The sequence below is a fragment of the Colletotrichum scovillei genome (assembly GCF_011075155.1).
Source record: "Colletotrichum scovillei strain TJNH1 chromosome Unknown Contig00002, whole genome shotgun sequence".
NCBI lineage: Eukaryota > Fungi > Ascomycota > Sordariomycetes > Glomerellales > Glomerellaceae > Colletotrichum > Colletotrichum scovillei.
In genome coordinates, this window is record NW_023336260.1 from 3079269 (window position 1) to 3101238 (window position 21970).

Genomic DNA, 21970 nt, shown 5'->3' on the forward strand with positions numbered 1-21970 from the left:
GGATACCTTCATCTGGGTGAGGTGAGTTCGCCAGAGAGTGAGTGAGGGAATGAGAGTGAGAGTGAGAGGGCACAGGTGTCCTGTTGGCTGATGGGCAAATCCCTCCGTCTCCGTTTCCGCTCCGTTCTGTGCCTGACTGACGGTTAGTCTACTCTACGGAGTGCAGTACAGTAGTGTATGGGGAAAACTGAGAGTGGATGGAGACGGTGAGAAAGGCTGGCTGGTGTGACAGGGGCAGGAACACGTTCAGGGTAGGGCAGCCCCTGTACGCGTGCTTGTTTCATTTCCTCGCGTTGCGGCGGTCAAGCCCCACGGTGACTCTGGCGGTGCGTCACCGCCAAAAAGAGGGAGACCTTTTTCCAGGGCAGCGGGCAGTCATGGGGGCCGCCCGTCACCTCAGCAAGATGAGACGAGACGGCGGCCCACCGTTGGGGGTGATTGACGGGATTGACATTTCTGGAGAAACGGTTGCTTCGGCTAGAGGCTGATCTCCACTTGACGGTGGATGGGTCGGTACGTACAGTCTGCAGACATGCAATTCACCGTTTCGGCCCTGAGGTAGGTACCGTTTCCAAGTACCGTGCCGTGGTGTACCTGATGGCGTAAGGTAGCGTAAACGGAATGCCGCGTCCCCATCCACTCACCAGAACACCAAGACCAGACGGAGTGGACGCCCAGGGCAAAGCTTTAATTTTGGCACTGGCAGTGTCAGGTACAAGGGGTCAAAGTACTGACGTACCTGCTCTCAGTCTCTCCCGTCCCAGGCAAAATTCCTTTCTTCACCTTCACTTTACTGCCACCCCATCGCCGCCCATCCCACACCCTGCCGATTTACCCCTGGACAGCTCGCAACATACGCAAACTCGCCCTTCACCCTCATCTCACACGCCCACAATAGTCACCATACACCCTACGTTTACCCTCTCTTACGGTGGTTTACCTACGCAGGACGGAGTACGGTAAGTATGTAGGCACTCTTCCACACACCCTTCACACCCTTCTCCCCTGACACCACACACCCCCCTCCCAAGCAAGAAGACACCAGTGCCCGATCCAAGGTCAAGCTGGGCTAATACCCTTGCAAGGTTTCTGGCTGTTCCAAAATTGCAGAGTCTCGGACAGCGAGCTCTGCAAACAGGCACCGCCAGCCAAAATCTCCTCTCCATGGCCGCATTCGTAGATACATAAGGCACCCGACTCCCCCCTAGTATCGATGGACTACTATTCTCGACCAGATCACAATCATCATCGACAAGACCAGATTCAGACGAAAATCTTCTAACTTACGACCGTTTGGTTACATACTACTCTCACATCATCCATCCACCACTACACACCAAAGAGTCTTTGTCCTCAATCAACGGCTTAACAACCTGCAACACCACAACATACAAAATTCCCCAAGGCTACATCTACGCAGCCTTACCTCAACCCAAACCAACAACTTCACAACAGCTCATATGGCTTGCTCCGCAAACAACGACTTCATCACCATGCCTGCTCAGCGCCCCTCGCAACTTCCTCCCTGCCCTGGCCCGCCGCCTCAACGCCCTCTTCCCCCTCTGCCCACCCGCGGTTAAAGAGTGGCTGGCGGTTAGCCTCGCGCAATACACCAACTCGAGAGCTTTCTAGAGCCATGAGTTGAGAAACAAACCACCACTACCACAACGAATGGAGCTGCCCTTCGGTTTCCCTTCGCAGTCGAAGAAGACCAACAACACGGACGGACGGGGGCCAACAAACCCATTGAACCAGTTCCCGGGAAAATACCAACTGCGAACGAAAACCGATCCACACCCTTCAGCAACAACACCGCATCCATTCAATCGGCCTGTATTTGGCAGCCCGCAGGATTTACCACGCATTCCAATATGCACGCCATACACACCTCCATGTGTTGGCCATGCATGCGTCTCACCCACACCACCCACACCATTTGACCGAGGGGCAGAGGTCTCTCCAAAAGCCTCACCTCTGCGACCACCGGGCCAATGCAACTGCCCCTCAATCTCTCCAGACCGGGCAAACGCATCTGCGTCACGATGAACCGCGGGGTCATCAGTTGCTCCGAAGCGGTCTCGAGAATGGGCCTTCTTCTTCTTCCTCCCTCACCTTCTTCCCCTTCTCTTCGTGCCGGCCCGCGTTCCCAAGAGCTGGGCTCTGCACGCAACTTACCAGCAACCACGCAACAACACACTCTACTTCGTCATCGACTGCTACACCCCCTACGCAGTATTCACCGACATACCACCTTGTAACAATATCAACCTACCCCTCGTTCTCTCTACACCACTTTCACCGAAAGTGGATTATTCAACCAAGCCAACGGAAACCACCATCTTTAATCCATGACCTACAACGGAACGAGCAAAGCATCATTACGGGACCAGGAACAAACCTCAACGTCATCATTCAATCACGCATTTTCCCACAACCTCATCAACACAAACGTGTATCATTAGAAAGGAGCATTTGTCAGGGAGACGCATTACAAAGTCTACCCTTTTTTGTTTTTTTCTTTCTCACTTTGTCGTCGCCGATACCCCCCTTCCCTTTCTCAGAGAGATGGATGGATTCGACGTCAAGTACGAGCGTTTCTTAGGAACCAGATTTAGTCAACTGGGATACATCAAAAGTTGGAGAGAAGGAGTTCACATTTTCTCATTCGCACAGGAGCACAGGGAGTCAATCTTAGCATTGGACCACCCAATTCTAGATGAGAGTTATAATACCACACATAATTCATCAAAACAAACTTGATCCTCACTTTGCATAAACGTGATCCAACATTGAAGGCCAGCCAAGTCCTCGACCTCAAAACCGACCTGCCTCATGGAACCGCGCTTTAATCGCACAGCTACTACCTGAGCTCGCTACCGCCGCGCAAACCATGGCAGAAACAGAGGATCTTACTGTGATCCCCCGTTCATCAACCTCCCCCCCGCCTATTGTGAGACTGAGACGGCATGGGGCACATGGCACGATGGGCGGGAAACACATCCCACTCAACGCACGACATCCCGTCCCATTCTCCCCCATTCCCCGCCCGTCCGCCGTCACCAAGGCCGCGACAGCAGTGCGCGGGGTCGTTGGGAAAAGGTGAGCCGATCTCTACATTGACCGAGAGAGCATCGCGCCCAGTCTATCCGTCCCTCCCGACGACCAGCTTTCGGCAAGGGGTGTATTGGGGGCTGGGGGGCTGGGCGAAAGTTGGATGAGGTTACGGAGTAACGGACTGAACTTGCTTGCGTTTTGGCGGTGGGAATGAGAAGAATACTACTCTGCGGCGGCCACCCTTTTTGCAGAACGAGCCATGGTAATCAAACCTCAGCCTACTTTGTTTCTCCTGCTGCATGGCCGCGATACTACATACAACGACTGCGGAAACCAACCTTGCCGCAAACGACCCCCTCCCCTTCTCCATCCCCCCCCATGTGCCATGCATAACCGACCCGACCCGATCAGCAGACCAAGAATACTCAAATACCATGCGCAGTCCTGCAGAAGACCGCAAGGCGAAAAGGCAACGCCAGGCAGGCTGGCAGCCACCGGAGGGTAGTTGCAACTTTGCAGCGCGCCAACAACACATAATGTTAATTAGACAAAGTATAGCTGAATACGGGGTGCCAGCGGCCATCTTTTGCGACCCAATGTTTGGGCCTTTTTTCCAGTACGTCGAGGAAAAAACCTTCACGCCCCCCAAAGAGATGGTGGGAGAATGGATTTGAGAAAAACCGCTCAATTGTTGCAGAATATATTGACACGTCGACTTTTTGTGAGGAAACCGGGGTGTTGTTGTTGTCGTTGTGTTTGTGGTTTCCACACCACCACCATCACCACGAAAACCATCAACACCATGATCATCAGGGCAGAGCATATAGCCTTTCTCTGCCTTCTTTTGACGATCTTTACCTCAACATCCAATGGATAGCATGTCGTTCATGCTGATGTTGATAAGCCCCTTCGTCACATCCGTCCCAATTGTCTTTTGCAGAGCGGGTTTCGTTATAGGTGATACACACCGAACGACGGGGGTTTGGATGTATTGGTGCTTGACCGAAAGGGAGGGGGGGCGGCGGCGGCGGCGGCGGGCGAAACGCGCCGAGATCATCTGAGATCTTTCCGCCTTGCGGTAGAGATGGGCCTGCCCTACGGATACATTCTATCTCCGTGGTGTATGGCTTGCCCTGACTGACGTGATGTATTATGTTACTGCAGAGTGGCAGATGGAGGACAAGGGGGCACGAATGTTAGCCGGGGTTTGGAAGGGAAAAGATGTGCGGCTAGGGCGCGTGTTTTTTTTTTTTTTTTTTTGTTGGCAGAAACATTACATCAATGATGAAAAAGTTTGGTCACATTTCTGCTCTCTATCGTCAAGGGGAATACTGCTACAATACCTTACCACCGGGGGCCTTGCCCGTCCGGAATGAGACGGATAGGCTGAAAAGCTGAAGCTGATAATGTTGTATACAGGGCCTGCTTATCAATTTGGAAAATGTACGCAGTATTATGAATTTTGGTGGTTTTCGCCCCCAGGTTTCTACTGCGTATCTAGCCCCATTCCCCATTGCCCATCCCACCCGAACCACCTACCCCGTCCGCGGTTGCCAAACTGCTCATCTCGCGTAAGTCGAGATGCAGGACAAATACATGCCTTAGGGGCGGGCGGGCGATGCAGCGCGGCGGCGAAGGGGGGCACGAGAAAAGGGTTTGGTCCTTAGCCCTCGGGACGTGCCATTGCATTTATTTTGCAAGGGAGAAGGGGGTGAGGGTACCCGCGATGCGCGGCTGTTTTGATTTATTGAAACCTTCTAAAGGGAAACTGCATATGAGGCCCATTGTGAGCTGGACAGTGAGGTTCTGTGGTTTGCGAGGTTTGGTTGTGCGGTTCGAACGGCGGTGGTAATTGCCTTTCATGCGTGCGTTATATTGGTTGGACGTGCGTTTTTTTCCGGTGGGCTTGTATTTTCCCCCGGGTTTACGCACATTACCTCAGCTGAAGTACGGAGTACGGAGTACCTAAGGTAGCTCGAAACCATCGTATTGGACCCGACAGACCAGAAAGAGGCCTCAATTGGGGGCGGGGCCGAGATTTGTTATTCGAGGTCCGAACTCCGTATCTGTACCGCAGTACGTAGTAGATGGTTTGAGCCTATTTGCGTGCAATTATCGTCGGTGAATATCATCTGCCGTACGGGTTCTTTGATGGGGGGAGTGGATTCTGATGCCGCGGCCCGCGAGAGAGTTTGGGAACATCCACCCCTTTTGCCGTTGACGAACTTCCCTTTGAGGGTACGGTTTGGCATAATGTACAGTTGGAATTGGAAATGAGAAAATGAGGCTCAGCCTCAGCCCGTCCGTCCACGGACGGGAAGAAAGGGGGTGGATGTACGGGATGTGGAATGTTGGACCCCTAATTCCCAAGTCGAGGGCAAAAAGAGCCCAGGGGGTGGAGACTCTACTATAGTATCAGCTCGTACTCTGTCAAGTCTGTGAAGAAAGTCAAAGGGGGAAAAATGAAAAAAAAGGAAAGAAAACACAGACGTCGTTGACGGTTTGACGGGCTCGACGGTCCAAGGCGCCGTCGTTCTAGGGCCTCCCTTATCTAATTACGTCGCACCGGTGACGGGAGGCTAAAGGGAAGGCTAGCACGGTGGTGTAATTAGATATTCTGCCCTTTCCGTGATTTTTCGAGGGCAATAACGGAAAGAGGGAGAAAATTGCAGAGAAATTTGGTCCCCGAAGACAAGCTTGGCTAGTATCCGGGTGTTTGACGCCAGTGGAGGAGTATACGATGGACAGCATTCATGCTAGCGGAGACGGCGCCGGGGAGTCGGGATTGTGGGAAGGAACTGGTACAATGTTCCCAACGAAGCGGCGGCGGCGCAAGAGACGGCGCCAGAGGAAACGGAGCCGCCGTGGGCGGTGTTCCGTGGACGTGGAACGACCGATGTGGGCTTCACTTCGGGTTCGAACCTCGAGTTGATGGGTAGAGAGGCGTGTCGCGATGAATGATGGGGGATTAAGTTCTCCCCTATTGTTATTATCCCCCCTTTATTGCCGTATAGTACGATTTCGTATATTCCTCCGCGATCTAAAGACGAATCTAAATTAATCCAGGTACGACGACGATTCGTCACCGATGGACGGGAGTTTAAGCTATAGACTGGGTAAGGGTAAGGATTGTCCTAGTAGCTAAGAGTCTGATATCTTTCTTTGTGTGTCTATATCGAGCCACTGATGAAGGTCCGAGGATTACGGATACGTTGACAGGGAATCGGGGTGCGGCATGTCACGTCAGATAGAAAAGGACGGGACGGAGGGAGACCCTCTCCCCAAGCCCTTTCATCAAAGTGACACCTGCGCATCTTTTTACCCCATGAAATGCGGTATCACAATGTTCTTAGTTGTCGTGGGTTTATGATGGAAGTTTCTGCGACGAAGATCGATGAACCCTGACGCTCCGCTGCTGATCACTTTGTCTTTCCCATTTCCAAAATCACCCCCCACTTGACGAACTGGAGGAATGTTTGAATTTGTATGAAACAGGAGAGGGAGGCTTTGGTCTATCGTTCTTCAAGCACCGTGACGCCGTTCGCTCTTCACACCTGTCAAGCTTGTCAATCTGTTTCCAGTTTCGAAAAATGGACGGTTCAAGTCGGAACGTTTCTGGGGCGTCTGGAATTCAGACGGTTTGGATTAATTACTTGGGACTAGCCACGCCGTGGTCGTGGTGCCTGCAGTAGGTTACGGTTACAACTTACGGTTTACGGGTTCGGTGTCGCGTACCTGACTTAGTGGTGGCGAAATTCCCTGCAGTCGTCGTCGACTTTGGTCATCTCGGAAGATGGTCACGAGATTGGATCAAGAAGGTCGAACGGTTGAATGTCGCAATGTATCATGTATCTAATCCCTCTCCCTTCCTTGGCCCTTCCTTTTGGTCCCTTTGATCCCTTTGGAGGGGCACGTGGAGGGTAGACTTGGGAATGGCTCAGGGGACTTGCATTGGTGATCCGGACCCGCCGGGAATGCAGGCGCAGAAGCTTAGAGAAGGTGCTTATCGCCAAGACGTCACCGCTTCTTATTTTTGCCTCTGTATCACTGGTGGACGTTGTGACGGCGGGAGAAAAAAAAACAAAAAAACTTGGTGATTTTGCGGCGGCGTGTTTTGGAGTTTCTCGAACGGTGAACCGGATCGTCAGGGGGGAAGGGGGGGTTCGTCGATTCTGTCCCAATCGGGCAATGGAGCCCCGTTTGGGGGAGGTGTGGGGCGAAGCGTGGCAAAACGTGGGAGATCTAAATCCACTTTTATTCAGCTGCCTCAGTCCATCCTCTTGTGATTATGTAAGGCGTCTGTACCCAATGCCTTGTTACTTCTCAGGAGGTATGCTCCGACCACGTGATCCCGCGCCGAGGTCGTAACGACCGTTCAGGCCAAGCTCAGACGGATCTTCGCGCCGCTGAAGCGATGAAAGGAATGCAGGGGTCCCTAATTTTCCCCAGAACGACACATCGGTGACATCGCACTGCACATCATCAGAAACGGTTGTCTCTTACAGCTCATTGCTGCCTTGCGGGATATTCAGGGTATCCTTCATACCACAACAGTGCGTTGAAACGGGCTTGACTCATCGACCACCCGACTTTTCGTCACCCTTTCGGGACCACGTCCCTTGCGCTAGAGAACTCGGACAATCAGGGTCTCTGGAGTCTACGGCGGGGACAGAGCGAGTGAAGGCAGACGACGTGAAGCGGATACTTGGATACGCACGCCGGTCACCGCAGTACGTGAGGTGCACTCGTCACCCGGCCTTCACACCACAACGTACGACACAACACCAACACCGCCGACCATGGACGACGTCCTCGAGCTCCACGTCTGGGGCGCTGCATTTGGCCTGCCCTCCATCGACGCCGAGTGTCTGGCCGCCATCGCCTACCTGCACACCGCCCTCCCAAGCTCACAATGGCGTCTGGTCCCGAGCAATGACCCTGCCGTCCACTCATCGAGTAAGTATACCGGTTCACTTATTCACACTTACACCGGCCGGCGTCTTTACGTTGCACACCCCCTTTCCACCGTTCGAGGCTTCCGCCGTTGAAACAAATTTCCCACGCGGCCTCGTCCCATCATGACGATTCATAACAAAGAAAGCCTCACAAAGGCTCACCCAAACGCACAAAGAAACTCACCCAAAATACATACACACAATGGGACCCTCCCCCTTTTACCCTCAGCCTCGCTAACGTCTGCTAGACCGCCTACCGGCCCTTAAGGCCAACGGCGTCTGGGTAACGGGCTACGCCTCCATCGCGGCCCACCTCGCCTCCCTCGCGCCGCACTCCCCCTCCTGGGACCTCGACCTCGACTCGCGCCTCACCCCGTCCCAGCGCGCAGACGCCCTCGCCTACGCCGCCTACGTCGAGTCCGCCCTTGCGCCCTTGCTAGACGCCGCCCTCTACGGCACCCACGAGAACTGGGTCGCCGTCACCCGCCCCGCCCTGAGCCACCTCCTCGGATTCCCCCTGAGCTGGACCGTCCCCGTCATGATCCGGAACCAGGCCACGGCCCGGTGCGCCCACCTCGGCCTCGACTCCCTCGGCGCCGAGGACGACGACGAGGAGAACGGAGACGACGCCGCCGTGCCCAGGAACCGCGCCTTGGACCGCGCCATGAAGCACCTCCCCGTCTCCAATAAGAAGACGGTGCTCGAGGAGATGAAGGCCGGCACGGCGCGCGGCATCAGGCTCCACGCCATCACCGTCGACGCCCTCTCCCCCCTCGAAGCCCTCCGCGCGCGGGGCGAGGACTCACCAGGCGAGAAGAAGCGCTTCTTCGGCGGCGAGGTCCCCACGTCCCTCGACTGCCTCCTGGTAGGCTACCTCGCCCTCATCCAGCAGGTCGACCTCCCGCAGTCCTGGCTCCCGACCATCCTCGCTACGAAATTCCCTCACCTCGCCGCCATGGCCGCGGACCTCCGCGACGAGTGCCTCACGAACCCGGGCAACGCCCTCCCCTGGACGGCGGCACCTTCGTCATCGCTCCGTACCGCGGCGCGCTTCCTCGACAACGTAGTGCAGGCGACGCCGAACCTCGGCGAGGCGTACCTCCACGAGTGGCGGCGGCGGGCCGAGATGAAGGCCAAGGGAGCCTCGGCGGACCGGAGGACGCTTGCGCTCGCGGGCGGGGTGTTGGTCGCTGGCTCGGCGATCGCGTACGGCGTGTGGACGTATAAGAGTCTGCCGCCGTGGGGCCTGCGGACGCAGACGTGGGTGGCGGAGAAGAAGGGGTTGGGTAGGTTTGGCGATTTGGGTGAGATGCTCAACTTTTCGCTGGGACTTGCGGATCCGGTGCCGCAGGCGAGTCCGGCTGCTGGATGGGGTTCGGAGCATAGATATGTTGAGTCTGAACTGGCTGTTGATTGAGGTTGGAGATACACTTTGAGTGTAGGATAATGCGGTGAGTATTAAGATAGGTTTGGTAACAGGAGGTATAGCTGGCTGCAACATGGCTTATCAGTCACGAAACGAAAAGATGGGCATATAGATCACTCGCAACTCTGGAGTCAGGGGTAGCATGTACGAAAAGGTCACATGGTCTGCGGCATCCTAAAATTGTACAATACTGTTTCGATTATTTCGCTTTACACATAAAAGCGTTCATCATACACCATGCTATTTTTTCAATGCTTCCTGTGCCACTTATGCCGACCTCGAATGCCCTTATGCTGAACATCGACACTTTTAATTCTACACACGATGAAAACGACCTTTCATCAACTAGCCTCCTCATCTTTCTGAGGGCTCCTTAAATCTGCCGAATCTCCTTTCCAACCATCTCGGGCCTCTCAACCTCCCACTCGTCACGCAGCACCGCAAACGTGAGATCGCTGACGAGCAAGCTCTGTCCCAAGCTCCAGACCAACGTGATGGCGTAGAAGAAGTTTGCGTTTCCGCTCCCGGCGTAGATCCACAGGTGGTAGAACGCCGGGCCGAGGAACGAGGCGTACATGATCGTCGCGGCGCCGACAAAGGTGTACCGCATGAGGGGGAACACGTGCCGGAACAGCGAGAGCATGGCCAGGAACAGGCTCGTGTCCGCGATGGACGGGTACGGCTTGAAGATGGCGAAGATGCCGAGGAGCAGCGTCAGCACGACGAGCGGCTGGGTGCGGATGCGGATCGTCAGGGGCCCGACGTAGCTCGAGAGGTGGAGCCAGAAGACGGCGAGGAAGAAGGGGCGGAAGGAGTCGAACATTTCGACGAAGAAGTACCACCACAGCCCGACGTTGGGGGTCAGGTCGTTGAGGGTGAGCTGGGCGCCGTAGGTGCTGGGGAGGAACTCCCAGGAGCCGCCGGTGAGGAGGAAGGACATGAGGAAGAGGGCGGCGAGGACGGCGGCGGCGACGGAGAGGTTTGCGAGGGCGAAGCGTCGGGTCGAGGTTGTGGTGAGGCGGGTCGGGTCCTGGCGGTCGTGGGCGAGGAGGATGAGGGGGGGGAGGAGGAGGGCGGGGTACATTGAGAAGTAGGTGGCGAAGGAGAGGGAGACCATTGCGCTGAGGGGGTAGCCGGCGATGGCCTTTGCGATGGCGTGGAGGATTGCGCATGTTGAGAAGACGGAGGTGGAGCGGCCGATGCAGGTTGCTATTGTGAAGGGGTTGAAGAGGTAGCTGTGGTGAGGGTTGTTAGACCAAAGGTGCGTTGATGATGCGAGCAAGGGGTAAGATGGGGGAGCTTACAGTGATGCGACGACGAGGCCGCTCCACCTCTTGCCGCGGCGGGGAGAGGAGAAGAGGCGAGAGGAGCCTGCTTCGCCAGAGTCTGCGATCTTGGAGAGGGCATCCGCGCTCAGGATGTCGACGAGGATGTAGAGAAGGTATGTGAAGATCGGGAACGACTTCAGGTCCGGGAGGAGGGAGAAGAGGGGGAGGAAGAGGGGCGCCTGGTGGTATACGCCGCCGTCGTAGGGGGAGACATTGTGGTTGTAGAGGAAGAGTCCTTCTTGTACTGCATTACCATGAATCGTCAGTTTATATTCCTTGCTTCAATTGGGATCCAGGGGAGGGGAAGCTCACATCGCTTGAAGCTCGTGACGGGGGTCGAGATCTCGACGCGGCCGGTAAGCAGGTCAGGCAGGCCGGGGAACGCGACGAAGAGCAGCAGACGCAGCGCTGCTGCGGCGGCGTAGACGCCCGTCTTGCTGCCTCCCTGTGTACTTGTTCCGACGGTCATCCTTCAGTCCATGGTACGGGGCGGGATGTGTCGAGATGCGGGCTCACGGGAGCTTCAGAGGTTCGCAGGACTTATTGGAGTTCGGGGCGGGAGTCGGGATGAATAAGGTGTGGTAGGGACGGGGGTCGAGGTGGATGACACCTGGTGCTTCGGCCGGGGCGCAGGTCCGCTGGGTGCGGGAAGCTTGTTCAGCGAATGGCAATCCGTCTTTCAGCGCAGTTGCAGTTGGTTTAGCGGGTTGAACCCCTGGAGCTGGGGCCATTGTGCTGATTAGATAACGGACGCCAATCAGCGATAAGGACGATAGAAACTAGTCCTATCTCGGCTGGCGATGGAGCGGTCAACCGCTGGCAGAAAATTTCAATGGAAAAAAAGTTCAGAGAGAAACTCGAGAGCGGTGCCCCGCCACAGCGAGAAAGTACTGGAGAGCTTCTAAACTCGTCCAAGAACACACACCCTTCCAAACCAAGTCAATTTTTCAACAACACAACCACGCCAATTCGAAAAAATGGCGGGCAGAGTCAAGAAGAAGGGAGAGGCCGGAGCGGCCAAGAACTATGTCACCAGAAACCAGGCCATCCGCAAGCTGCAGATCAGCCTGCCCGACTTCCGCAAGCTCTGCATCTGGAAGGGAATCTACCCTCGCGAGCCGCGCAGCAAGAAGAAGGTCTCCAAGTCCTCGACCGCCTCGACGACTTTCTACTACGCCAAAGACATCCAGTACCTCCTTCACGAGCCGCTGCTGCTCAAGTTCCGCGACCAAAAGGCCCTCGAGAAGAAGATTTCGCGCGCGCTCGGCCGCGGCGACGTTGGCGATGCGAAGCGCTTGGAGAAGAACGCCGCCAGGCCCGAGGAGACTGGCAAGCCGAGATACACCCTCGACCACGTCATCAGAGAGCGATACCCGACCTTTGTCGATGCCGTGAGGGACCTCGACGACTGCCTGTCCATGCTCTTCCTTTTCGCCAACCTGCCTTCGACCTCGTCCGTTCCCGCAAAGATGATTGCGCGCTGCGAGCGGTTGACCCTCGAGTTCCAGCACTACCTCATTGTGTCGCAGAGCGTCACCAAATCCTTCCTTTCGATCAAGGGTATCTACTACCAGGCGAACATCAACGGCGAGGATGTCTTGTGGCTGGTGCCTTACAAGTTCAACCAGAGGGTTGTTGGCGACGTCGACTTCCGCATCATGGGAACCTTTGTCGAGTTCTACATGACGCTGCTGGGCTTCATCAACTTCCGTCTGTACACCGGCCTCGGCCTCAAGTACCCGCCCAAGTTTGACCAGACCAAGGACAACCAGTCTGCCGAGCTTGCCGCCTTCACCATTGAGGGCCAGAACCTCGCCGCCCCCGAGGAGCCGAAACAAATCACCAACGGCGAGACCGAGCACAGCGTCGACCCCAAGACCCAGGCCGCGGTTGACAAGGTCATCAAGAAGCTCAAGTCTTCGGATGCCGACAAGGAGGAGAGCAAGTCGGAGGAGCAGACCGAGTCCGCAGAAGAATCCACAAACGCCATCGACAAGTTCGAGCCCGCGGCGCCCGGCGGTGACGTCCTGCCCCAGCCCGTCCACTCGAGCACCGACAGAAACAAGCTCTTCGCCCACTGCACATTCTTCCTCTCCCGTGAGACTCCCAGACAACCCCTGGAGTTCCTCCTGCGGTCCTTCGGCTGCAAGCGCATCGGCTGGGACGCCGTCCTCGGCGAGGGTGCCTTCACCACCGACGAGCGCGACCCGTCCATCACCCACCAGATCGTCGACCGTCCCCCGATTTACGCTGCCAACAGCGAGGAGGGCGATGGCGAGGACAACCAGACATCTCAGAAGCTCGCGCCCAACCAGCGCATCCCCGGCCGGATATACGTCCAGCCCCAATGGGTCTGGGACAGCGTCAACGACGAGGAGCTCAAGCCGGCGGACCAGTACGCCCCCGGCGCCCAGCTCCCTCCCCATCTCAGCCCCTTTGTCAGGCAAGTGCAGGGCGCGTACGACCCGACCATCCCCCTCGAGGAGCAGGAGCCCGAGGGCGAGGCCCTGGCGGAGAGCGACGAGGAGATGGCCGACGACGTGGACGCCGGCGATATGGACGTTGCCGGCTCCGACGAGGAAGAGGAGGGCGAAGACGGCGAGGGCGGCTCCGACTTTGACGGCGTCTCCGAGGACGAGGACGACGTCGGCTCCGAGAACGACGACGCCGACGCGCAGCGCCAGCTCGAGCTCGAGGCCGAGCTCACGGGCGGCGCGGTCCAGGCCAAGGAGACCAAGCCCAAGACCAAGAAGGAGGCGGCCCGCAAGGCGCACGCCAAGAAGGTGGCCGAGGAGGCGGAGGACATCGAGCGGGCCAAGGGCATGCTGAGCAAGAAGAAGAGAAAGCTGTTTGAGCAGATGCAGTACACTAATAACAAGAAGAGCGTGCAGGACGAGAAGCTGCGCGCCAAGAGGAGAAGGCTGGAGAGGGAGGCCGCGAACAAGAAGGCCAAGGCGTAGAGGATGATGATGTGTTGGTGGTGGTGAAGAAAAAAGAGGGAGGAGAGAAAAAGCTTGTTTTTGTGTTTGTGTTTTATTCTAGAATGTGTAGTAGGCGTTTGTTATACCATAATTGTGGTGTTGGGACGATAAATACATGCCTGGGACACATGAAAACAATCTCTCCATGAATTTAAGTGAGATGTTGGTAGTACGGCATGATGCGTGTGAATCTTTACCTTACCTTCTAGAGTCGAAGAAAGCTTAGGCTACCTGTTTGACCTCTCCTCGAGGCAAGTTTCGGTGAGATGTGGGCGGGTCCATTTTTCTTGTACTCTTCACCTCACTTCAACACACTCTGAAAACCGCTGTTATTCATCTATACATTTCATTCCACCTCGTTCAATTGATGCATATTATTTGCACATGTGAAGCATCCAAATCTTAGCTTCATCAGGCATCGTATCCCTGTCATGACGGCAAACGAGGAATCGTGGGACCTCGACACCGATGAGATTCGCTCCGTCGACTCTGAAGAGCTTTATGAGACCAGACCCAACCGCTGGAAGGGCAACAAGGCGACATGGAACACCTACACGCAGGAGGAGCGACTCCTCCACCGCTCGATGGAGCAAGTTCGGAATCGCGACTTATCGGTGCACCTGTACAACGCATTCGCGCTCCGAAATCGTGCAGTGCGCCCCAGCGCCGCGGGAGAGTCCGGTGAAGCGGTAGGTTTAGAGAGCAGCGCCGTCTCATTCCCACGACACATTCCAAATCGCTGACCATTCTCTTCCCAGGACACCGATAGACCGCTGGAAGAAATCGTCGACAGCGGCGAGTGGCGCCCGCCGAATCTCTGGACGGCGTGGCCCATGAACTCGCGCATCGTGCCCGGCGACGACTTTCTAAAGGAAACTCACGACGAGGACGACGACTTCACCACGCGCTCCAGGAAGGAACAGCTCCCCAGCACAGCGTTAGAAGAGGAATTGACGGCTACGATTGTACGCCAGGCGAAAGAGCGGTTTCTTCGCCGGCAGCGCAGGGCTCGAGAGCGAGAGGAGGCTGCGAGGACGCGGGACGACTCTGCCAACGAGAAGACGGCGGCGTCTTCCGTGTCTGCGCATTCATCCGCGGTCTCTGACGAAGACGAAGAAGGGAATACGCCTCCTCCATCGGGACAAGGCGCGCAAGCGGCGGGAGTATCCGACGTTGATGTCGAAAAGCCGAAGCGCAGTAAGACGTACGAACCAGTCGTCTCCGCCAACGACGACCTCTCCGCCGACCTCCTCCGCCCTTCGGTCCGTCACATTCTATCTACCTTAGACAACACCCTCACGGCTCTCCACAACGCCCGCCTCGCGGGCCTGAGCTACATGACCGACTCGTCCGCCTCGGCGACCGACGTGGAGGACAACAACGCCTCGGACGCAGCTAGCGTCTCGTCCGCGGCGTCGCGAGCGAGTTCGTCGGCGTCGAAGCGGAAGAAGAAGGGTCGGCCGCGGAGTAAGGCGCCCAGAACCCCGGAGCCGGAGTGGACGAGGGCGCTCGAGAGGAGGGGACGGCCGAAGAAGGTGGCGGTCCCGCTGCCCGGGGAGACGGAGAAGGAGATGAAGATTCGGATTGCGAGGGCATCGAAGAAGAGGATCCCGTTCTCGTCGGACGAGGAGGATGCTGCTGCTGCTGAGACGGAAGGGGAGGAGGATGCCGTTGTGAAGAAGGATGGAGAGGGATCGGGGGCGGAGACGTCGAGGTCGAGGTCGCCGAGGAAGAGGCGTGATTTGACGGCCGAGGCGAGGGCCGAGGCGAAGGTCAAGGCGCGGGAGACGATGCTTGGGAACTGGGGCCTGCGAGACTGGAGCGACGTCATTGGCGCGGCGTCGCTTTCTGGGTTCAAGCCTGATGTTGTCGCGAGGGCGGCGCAGCGGTGTGCTGATTTGTTTGGGCAGGGGATGGAGACGCGGACTCTGTTTGAGGGGCCCGCGACCAAAGGGCCGAAGTCGCAGACGACGCGATATATCCCGGGCGGCGGGAAAACTCGCCACGGCGGCGGTGGTGGTACTGCTGCCCCGTACGCGGGGGCGTCTAGCTCAGAAGATTCGGAGAAGGAGAGGCCCGTCGTGAAAGCACGGCGTTTCGGGGCGTCTTCTCGACAGAATAGTCTGGCGCGCGACAGCATCCCACCCAGCGATTCTGACGCCGCGGGACGAGGACGGAGCACGACGACGGCGGCGGCGGCGGCGGCGAGACGATCGCGGAGCGCATCCCGCGCGTCGTCTGTGGGGTTCTTCTACTGTCCCGTCTCGGGCTGCGAGCGCTCGCTGGAAGGGTTCGGGCGGAGGGCGAATCTGCAGCGGCACGTGGCGACGATGCATCCTGGTCGAGTAGGGGATGTCGTGGGTGGCAGCGGTGGCGGCGGGGGGAGTGACCGCTTCGACGTGGGGAGCGAGGACGAGATGGTGGGCGCGGTGCACGTTGACGGGTTCCTGAGGCCTATTCGGGCGAGGAAGGGGTGGAGGGCCGAGGATACGGGGAAGAGGAAGCGGAAGAGGCATTATCGGGGGCGGAAGAGGGATGGGAGCGATGGGGGGAGTGAGATTGGGGAGGTTGTGTTGGATTCTACGTAAGGATACTCGGCTCGGTTCCGATGCTATCGTCGTGCGGTGATTCTCTGATGATCATCTTTGAAGTATGCTTAATCTACAGATGCCATATCTCTTTAACGTAGTTTCTAGACGAGCATGGCCTGGCAGGAATGAATCTCACCCATGAAACGGGAGCCAATGCCACCCTGAAAAATCCTGGGTTCTCTACCTTCACAGCGAGAACTTAGACACATGTGAATTGACAGATACTGCCGCCCTCGGGCTTCGTGATGGTAGCAAGCACATTTGATCTCAAGAACACGTGTAATCCAGAGTCTATACGAATATCAATCTTGTAACGCCCAAGCTAATGAAGACATGCTCTAGATTCCTTAGTAGCCTGAAGGAATGCCCATGACAGCTTCTTGCACAAAAGGTAGACGAGACTATGGGAGCATCACTCTTCTTCGATGGACCTCGAAACAGTAGATCTGCCCTCGGTCTTCGTCAGTTGGGGGCGAAACCACTTGTAAGGAGGGAATAATACAAAGCAGGTAAGAGATCGCTCATGAAAATGGTCTTTTTGAACAGTAGAATAACCAACTCCTATCCCCAAGGGTTGCCCGCTAAAACCCACATCTCTTTCCCATCATTTTTGACTACCGCCACCAGCATATCCCTTTACTTCTGCAGAGGCTGGCCCATACCGCCGTACGTAACCATCTTGGTAACCTGGTACTCGGCAACACCCAAAAGCGACCCCTCCCTTCCGAACCCAGACTCCTTGACACCGCCAAACGGCGCCGCCGGATCCGAAATCAGCCCCGTGTTGACGCCCACCATGCCGACCTCGAGATGCTCCGCGACGCGGTGCACGCGCTGAATGTCCCTCGAGAAGAAGTATCCCGCCAGCCCGACGTTCGTCGCGTTCGCCAGCTTCACGACCTCCTCTTCCGTCTCGAACTTGAACAGCCCCGCGACGGGACCGAACGTCTCCTCGCTCGACATGGCCATGTCCTTGGTCATACCCGTGATAACGGTCGGCTCGTAGAAATTGTGCCCGAGCTTGGAAATCTTGTTCCCGCCCACGACGACTTTTCCGCCCTTTTGCTCCGCGTCGCGGACGTGGGATTCGACTTTATCGATGGCGCGGTCGTGGATCAAGGGGCCGTGGGTGGTTCCCTCCTCGAAGCCGTTGCCGACCTTGAATTCCTCCACCTTGGCGGCGAATTTCCGCGCAAACTCGTCGTAGACGCCGGACTGGATGTACAGCCTGTTCGCGCAGACGCACGTCTGGCCCGAGGACCTGAACTTGGAGGCGATCGCGCCCGCCACCGCGGCATCGACGTCGGCGTCGTCAAAGACGATGAAGGGGGCGTTGCCGCCGAGTTCCATGGAGAGTTTCTTGAGGGTGCCGGAGCACTGCTTCATGAGGAGCTTGCCGACGTTTGTGGAGCCCGTGAAAGAGATCTTCTTGACGGTCGGGTTGGTGGTGAGGGCCTCGCCGACTTCGGGGGTGTTGTCGAGGGAGGTGACGACGTTGACGACGCCGGCGGGGATGCCGGCGCGGTGGCCTAGTTCGGCGATGGCGAGGGAGGTGAAGGGGGTTTCGCCGGGGGCTTTGCAGACTACGGTGCAGCCTGTTGCGAGGGCGGGGCCGATTTTGCGGGTGATCATTGCGGCGGGGAAGTTCCATCTGTGGTGTGTTAATCTAAGGCCATTTTCTACGCAGGACACAACAGGGGGACATACGGCGTGATGAGACCGCAGACACCGACGGGCTCCTTGATCGTCCAGACGCGGTTTCCGGGGACGGAAGAGGGGATGGTATCACCGTAGATACGCGGGGCCTCCTCGCTGAACCATTCGAAAAAGTTGGCGGCGTAGGTGACCTCGCCCTTGGCGTCGGCGACGGGCTTGCCGTTCTCCCAGGTGATGAGGGTGGTCAGGTCCTCTGCGTTCTCCATCATGAGGTCGTACCACTTGCGCAGCAGCTTGGAGCGCTCGCGGCCCGTCTTGGTGCGGAAGGTCTCGAACGCGGTGGCCGCGGCGGCGATGGCGGCGTCCGTGTCGGCCGCGGAGAACTCGGGGCATGATGCGATTTTGGTGCCGGTGGCGGGGTCTGTATGGTTGTTAGTCTTCTGTCTTTTCCATGATTTGCCATATATGTCTAGATATATGCTTCAAGTCAGGATTGTAGGGGTGGGAGTGTACCGGTCACGTCAAAGGTCTTGCCAGACTTTGCCTTTACCCATTCGCCGTTGACGTAGCAGACATCCTGCTTCAGGAGCGATGGGTCTTTGAGCTGTGTGAAGTGTGAGTGAGTGAGATTTCATATGAGATTGATCGAGTGCAGCCAAGATGTTACGGGTGGTATATTACGTACCTTGGGAACCATGGTTGAAGCGGCTCTGAGAGTAAATGGAATATACGGTGTCCGGACAGATCGGAAAATGGTTCTGGGTACAAATCGTGACGCCGGGGCGACTGCTCTCTGTAGTGTAATGGGCATGGTGATGGATCGGAGAAAGGATGAAAGCTCTTGGCTCGTTTGTTGATAAAGGACGTGGGAAGTGCGGGGAGCTTAGCTATCCGTCTGGTCTAAGGGGAATTAAGCTCCAAGCTTGGGGTCCTACGAGGATGACGCGCTCCAACGCTTCCCTTAGACGCAGGATTGGCAATTGAGGTGTGTGAGATGCGGTTGCAGCTGACAATGACCTTCAACGGCAGTTATCAACGACTCAATTGGCGAATTTTGGGTGAGCGACAACGGAGATGTGGTGAGAGAGCTGCGTCGGTGGTGAGTGGCAGAGGTACCGGGTGACGTTCGATGACGTCCACCCCACTTTGTTGACCGGCCCGGTTGGGTTTACCGCAGACCGGCACGGAGGTGGCTGGTGGGGGGTGTTAGGGTGCTGCACCTTGACAGGGCGGGGTCACTAACAGATACCAAGTCTACTCAGATCCCATAGATGATAAGGTATACATTGTGCCAGCCACGGCCCGGCAACCGAGGACTGCAGTCAAGAGCTCAAAGATGTTCCTGCCTTTGATGGCGTCTGTAATTGTTCCTGGGTAAGGTGTCTAACTTGAGGTATACGTACCTGCAAAGTAGGCAGGCTGCTCTTCTAGAGCTCTGGCTGTGTTGAACTCGATACATTTATACTTCATCTTCGTCGCAACTACCTCAGAGAATGTTAAGAACGGAATATATTGATCTAATCAGCCAGGCGCACGCTCCAGCTGTTCATCTCATCTTCAAGTTGTCAAGGAAAAGAAAGCTCAACTTGACCTGGAACCTTGATTGCACTTACTCAATTGGTAGCCTACGATACTCTTTCATAGGCCAGCCTTTAGAAGATCACTAGTATCGGGCGAGCCTCGCTTCATTACTGGTCTCAAATGCATGGAACCTAAATCGAATAAGAAATCCCGATCCTACAGCAACAACCCTGGCAAACAGACCAGCGCAGGCCAAGCCGTCACTGCATCCCCCGCGTTGATCTCGCCCGTTCCGATAGTGTAAGCGACCTGCATGCCGTCACAGTCCTATGCCGCCTGCCAAATCATGGCCATTGCTCGCTATTCTATTTCCTTGCTTCTCCTCACCTTCCTTTCAGATAGCACGCTGCAAGTCTCCCCTTGGCGACAACAAGAATGACCAGCTATAATCCCCACGACGGCGCCGTTGCCAACCCATGCGGGGAAGCTTATTCTCACCTCACTCTCTCTCATCGACATCCTCCCCGCTGAGGTAGCCGCCATTTCCCTCCCGCCAGCCATCATGTCGTCCGTCATCAAGTCCGTAGGCTCGGCCCTCGGCGACGAGCTCGAGTGTTTATTCTCTGCCTTTTCGCCTTGGTTCTATGCATACAAATTGCCCTCTGCCCTGACCGCCGCCGTTGAGCTACTTGCCGTAGGCGCCGTCAATGTCACCGTCCCCGGTCCCAAGGAGGCGAGTTCCGTCTTTGATGCCTTTGTGAGCTACTCACTCGAGTTTGCCTTTTTCCCGGACTTTGCTGGTACGTCTACTCCATACAATACACCCCGACTAAGTAAAGTGTCACTCATCATGATTTTCCAGGAAACGCCTCGGCACCAAACAAGTTCTCAGACAACCTACTCGCAAACTTGGGTAATCTACAAGGCGTCCGCCCCTACATCCGCGTAGGCGGGAACACCCAAGACTACGCCCTCTATGATGAATCTCTCCCCTACGCCGTGAACGGCACCTACGACTTCGCCAGGTCAAAGGACTACCCAACCACCATCCACATCGGCCCCTCCTTCTTTGAATCGTACAGTACTTTCAAGGACACCAAATTCACCCACGGCTTCAACCTAGGCCTGGGCGGCAACCGCTCAGAAGGGTGGGACACCCTCAAAGCCACTGTTCCTTTAGCCTGCAAAGCCATCGGCAAAGACAACCTCGACGTCTGGGAATACGGCAACGAGCCGGACCTCTTCTCCACCTCGGCCCAGGGCCCCGTCCGCCCTTCGTCCTGGAACGAGACTGTCTACGTGGAGCAGTGGCTGAACGGCACCCGCGAGATCGCCGCCGTCCTCGCGGAAGCGTGTCCCGATTTCCCCAAGCCCGTCTTCATGGCGCCCTCCAACGCCGGCACCGCCAACCGCCTCCGCGCACCAGCGCAGTGGGCCGCCGGCTTGAATACCGATGACAACGTCGCCCTCTTCTCGACGCACAATTACATCAGCGGCGCCGAGAGCCCCGGCGTCACGCTCAGGGGCACGCTGATGAATCACACTCGCACCGTGCAGTCCGTCCAGGCGCATGTGAAAGAGTACGCCAACATCACTGGTCGCTTCGACGACGTGCCACCTCATATCTATGGAGAGCACAACTCGCTGTATAACCAGGGCAAGCCAGGGCTTTCCAACTCGTTTGGCGCCGCACTCTGGGGCGTCGACTTTAACCTCTATGCTGCCTCTCAAGGAATCAAGCGCGTTCACATGCACATGGGCACCGACTATCGTGTAAGATCTCCCTTATCACCAAGTCTATGCTGATAACTAAACATCCACATAGTACCAAAGCTGGCAACCTGTCCACACAAACATAACCGCCCTCGGCACAAAAGCCCCATACTACGGCAACATCGCCATAGCAGCCTTCCTCGCCCCGTCAAAGGCCTCCCCCACAACTCTAGTCTCTGTAGCCCACATTCCCCTCCCATCCTCCGACCAGGAAACGACATCCGCCTACGCGGCCTACCACGGTGACACCCTCTCCCGTATCCTTGTCATCAACCTCAACCCGCACAACTCCACCGTCAACGGCACAGGCACGACGCCCGACCCGGACAGTGCTCCCGTTCGCGGGGTCAAGGTGTACAGTTTCGCGGTGCCGTGGGCCAATGATATATTCGCCAATGTGCGGCGGCTAGCGGCGAACGGGAGCGATGCCATCTCAGGGGTTACGTGGGATGGGTGGAGTTATAATTACGAGCTGGACGGGGGAAAGCCTGTGAGGTTGGGGAACGTTACTGTTGGGGAGACTGCGATTGTGAATGGGGGGAGGGTTACTGTTGGTGTAAGGGATAGCGAGGCTATTGTTGTCAGTCCTGTTTTGGGGTGTAGGGGGAAGAGGAGGTTGTGAAGTCGCTTTCAAGTGACTAATAACATGATAATCTGACATATACTTCTCTTACGACTATCCATT

At 56.6% G+C, this 21970-nt stretch overlaps 6 protein-coding genes across 6 annotated transcripts; 4 read left to right on the forward strand and 2 right to left on the reverse strand.

The window, feature by feature from the left end:
• The first annotated feature begins 7420 nt into the window (after window positions 1-7420).
• HER10_EVM0011283 (uncharacterized protein) lies at window positions 7421-9606 on the forward strand. Its single transcript, XM_035480719.1, has 2 exons — window positions 7421-8010; window positions 8258-9606. The coding sequence occupies exons 1-2, from the start codon at window positions 7854-7856 to the stop codon at window positions 9424-9426; spliced, it is 1326 nt and encodes a 441-aa protein (XP_035337700.1). The 5' UTR covers window positions 7421-7853; the 3' UTR covers window positions 9427-9606.
• Window positions 9607-9616: 10 nt separating this feature from the next.
• Window positions 9617-11323, reverse strand: HER10_EVM0005578 (GPI transamidase subunit PIG-U). Its single transcript, XM_035475187.1, has 3 exons — window positions 11076-11323; window positions 10740-11007; window positions 9617-10670 (listed from the first exon to the last, which is right to left on the reverse strand). The coding sequence occupies exons 1-3, from the start codon at window positions 11230-11232 to the stop codon at window positions 9809-9811; spliced, it is 1287 nt and encodes a 428-aa protein (XP_035337214.1). The 5' UTR covers window positions 11233-11323; the 3' UTR covers window positions 9617-9808.
• Window positions 11324-11740: 417 nt separating this feature from the next.
• On the forward strand, window positions 11741-13723 carry HER10_EVM0000116 (pescadillo; the record flags this gene model as incomplete). The annotated part of the gene is made up of 2 exons (XM_035469911.1): window positions 11741-13408; window positions 13493-13723. The coding sequence occupies 2 exons, from the start codon at window positions 11741-11743 to the stop codon at window positions 13721-13723; spliced, it is 1899 nt and encodes a 632-aa protein (XP_035336775.1).
• Window positions 13724-14175: 452 nt separating this feature from the next.
• HER10_EVM0008135 (RNA polymerase I specific transcription initiation factor) lies at window positions 14176-15866 on the forward strand (the record flags this gene model as incomplete). Its single annotated transcript, XM_035477667.1, has 5 exons — window positions 14176-14425; window positions 14525-14820; window positions 14938-15144; window positions 15199-15632; window positions 15833-15866. 5 exons carry the CDS (start codon window positions 14176-14178, stop codon window positions 15864-15866), a joined length of 1221 nt encoding a protein of 406 aa, XP_035337422.1.
• A 919-nt stretch (window positions 15867-16785) lies between these two features.
• Window positions 16786-19082, reverse strand: HER10_EVM0001881 (succinate-semialdehyde dehydrogenase). Its single transcript, XM_035471615.1, has 4 exons — window positions 18677-19082; window positions 18505-18595; window positions 18043-18412; window positions 16786-17986 (listed from the first exon to the last, which is right to left on the reverse strand). Exons 1-4 carry the CDS (start codon window positions 18800-18802, stop codon window positions 16972-16974), a joined length of 1602 nt encoding a protein of 533 aa, XP_035336929.1. The 5' UTR covers window positions 18803-19082; the 3' UTR covers window positions 16786-16971.
• A 409-nt stretch (window positions 19083-19491) lies between these two features.
• Window positions 19492-21923, forward strand: HER10_EVM0008929 (beta-glucuronidase; the record flags this gene model as incomplete). The annotated part of the gene is made up of 4 exons (XM_035478434.1): window positions 19492-20312; window positions 20375-21285; window positions 21338-21839; window positions 21898-21923. The coding sequence occupies exons 1-4, from the start codon at window positions 20075-20077 to the stop codon at window positions 21921-21923; spliced, it is 1677 nt and encodes a 558-aa protein (XP_035337493.1). The 5' UTR covers window positions 19492-20074.
• Between the last annotated feature and the right edge of the window lie 47 nt (window positions 21924-21970).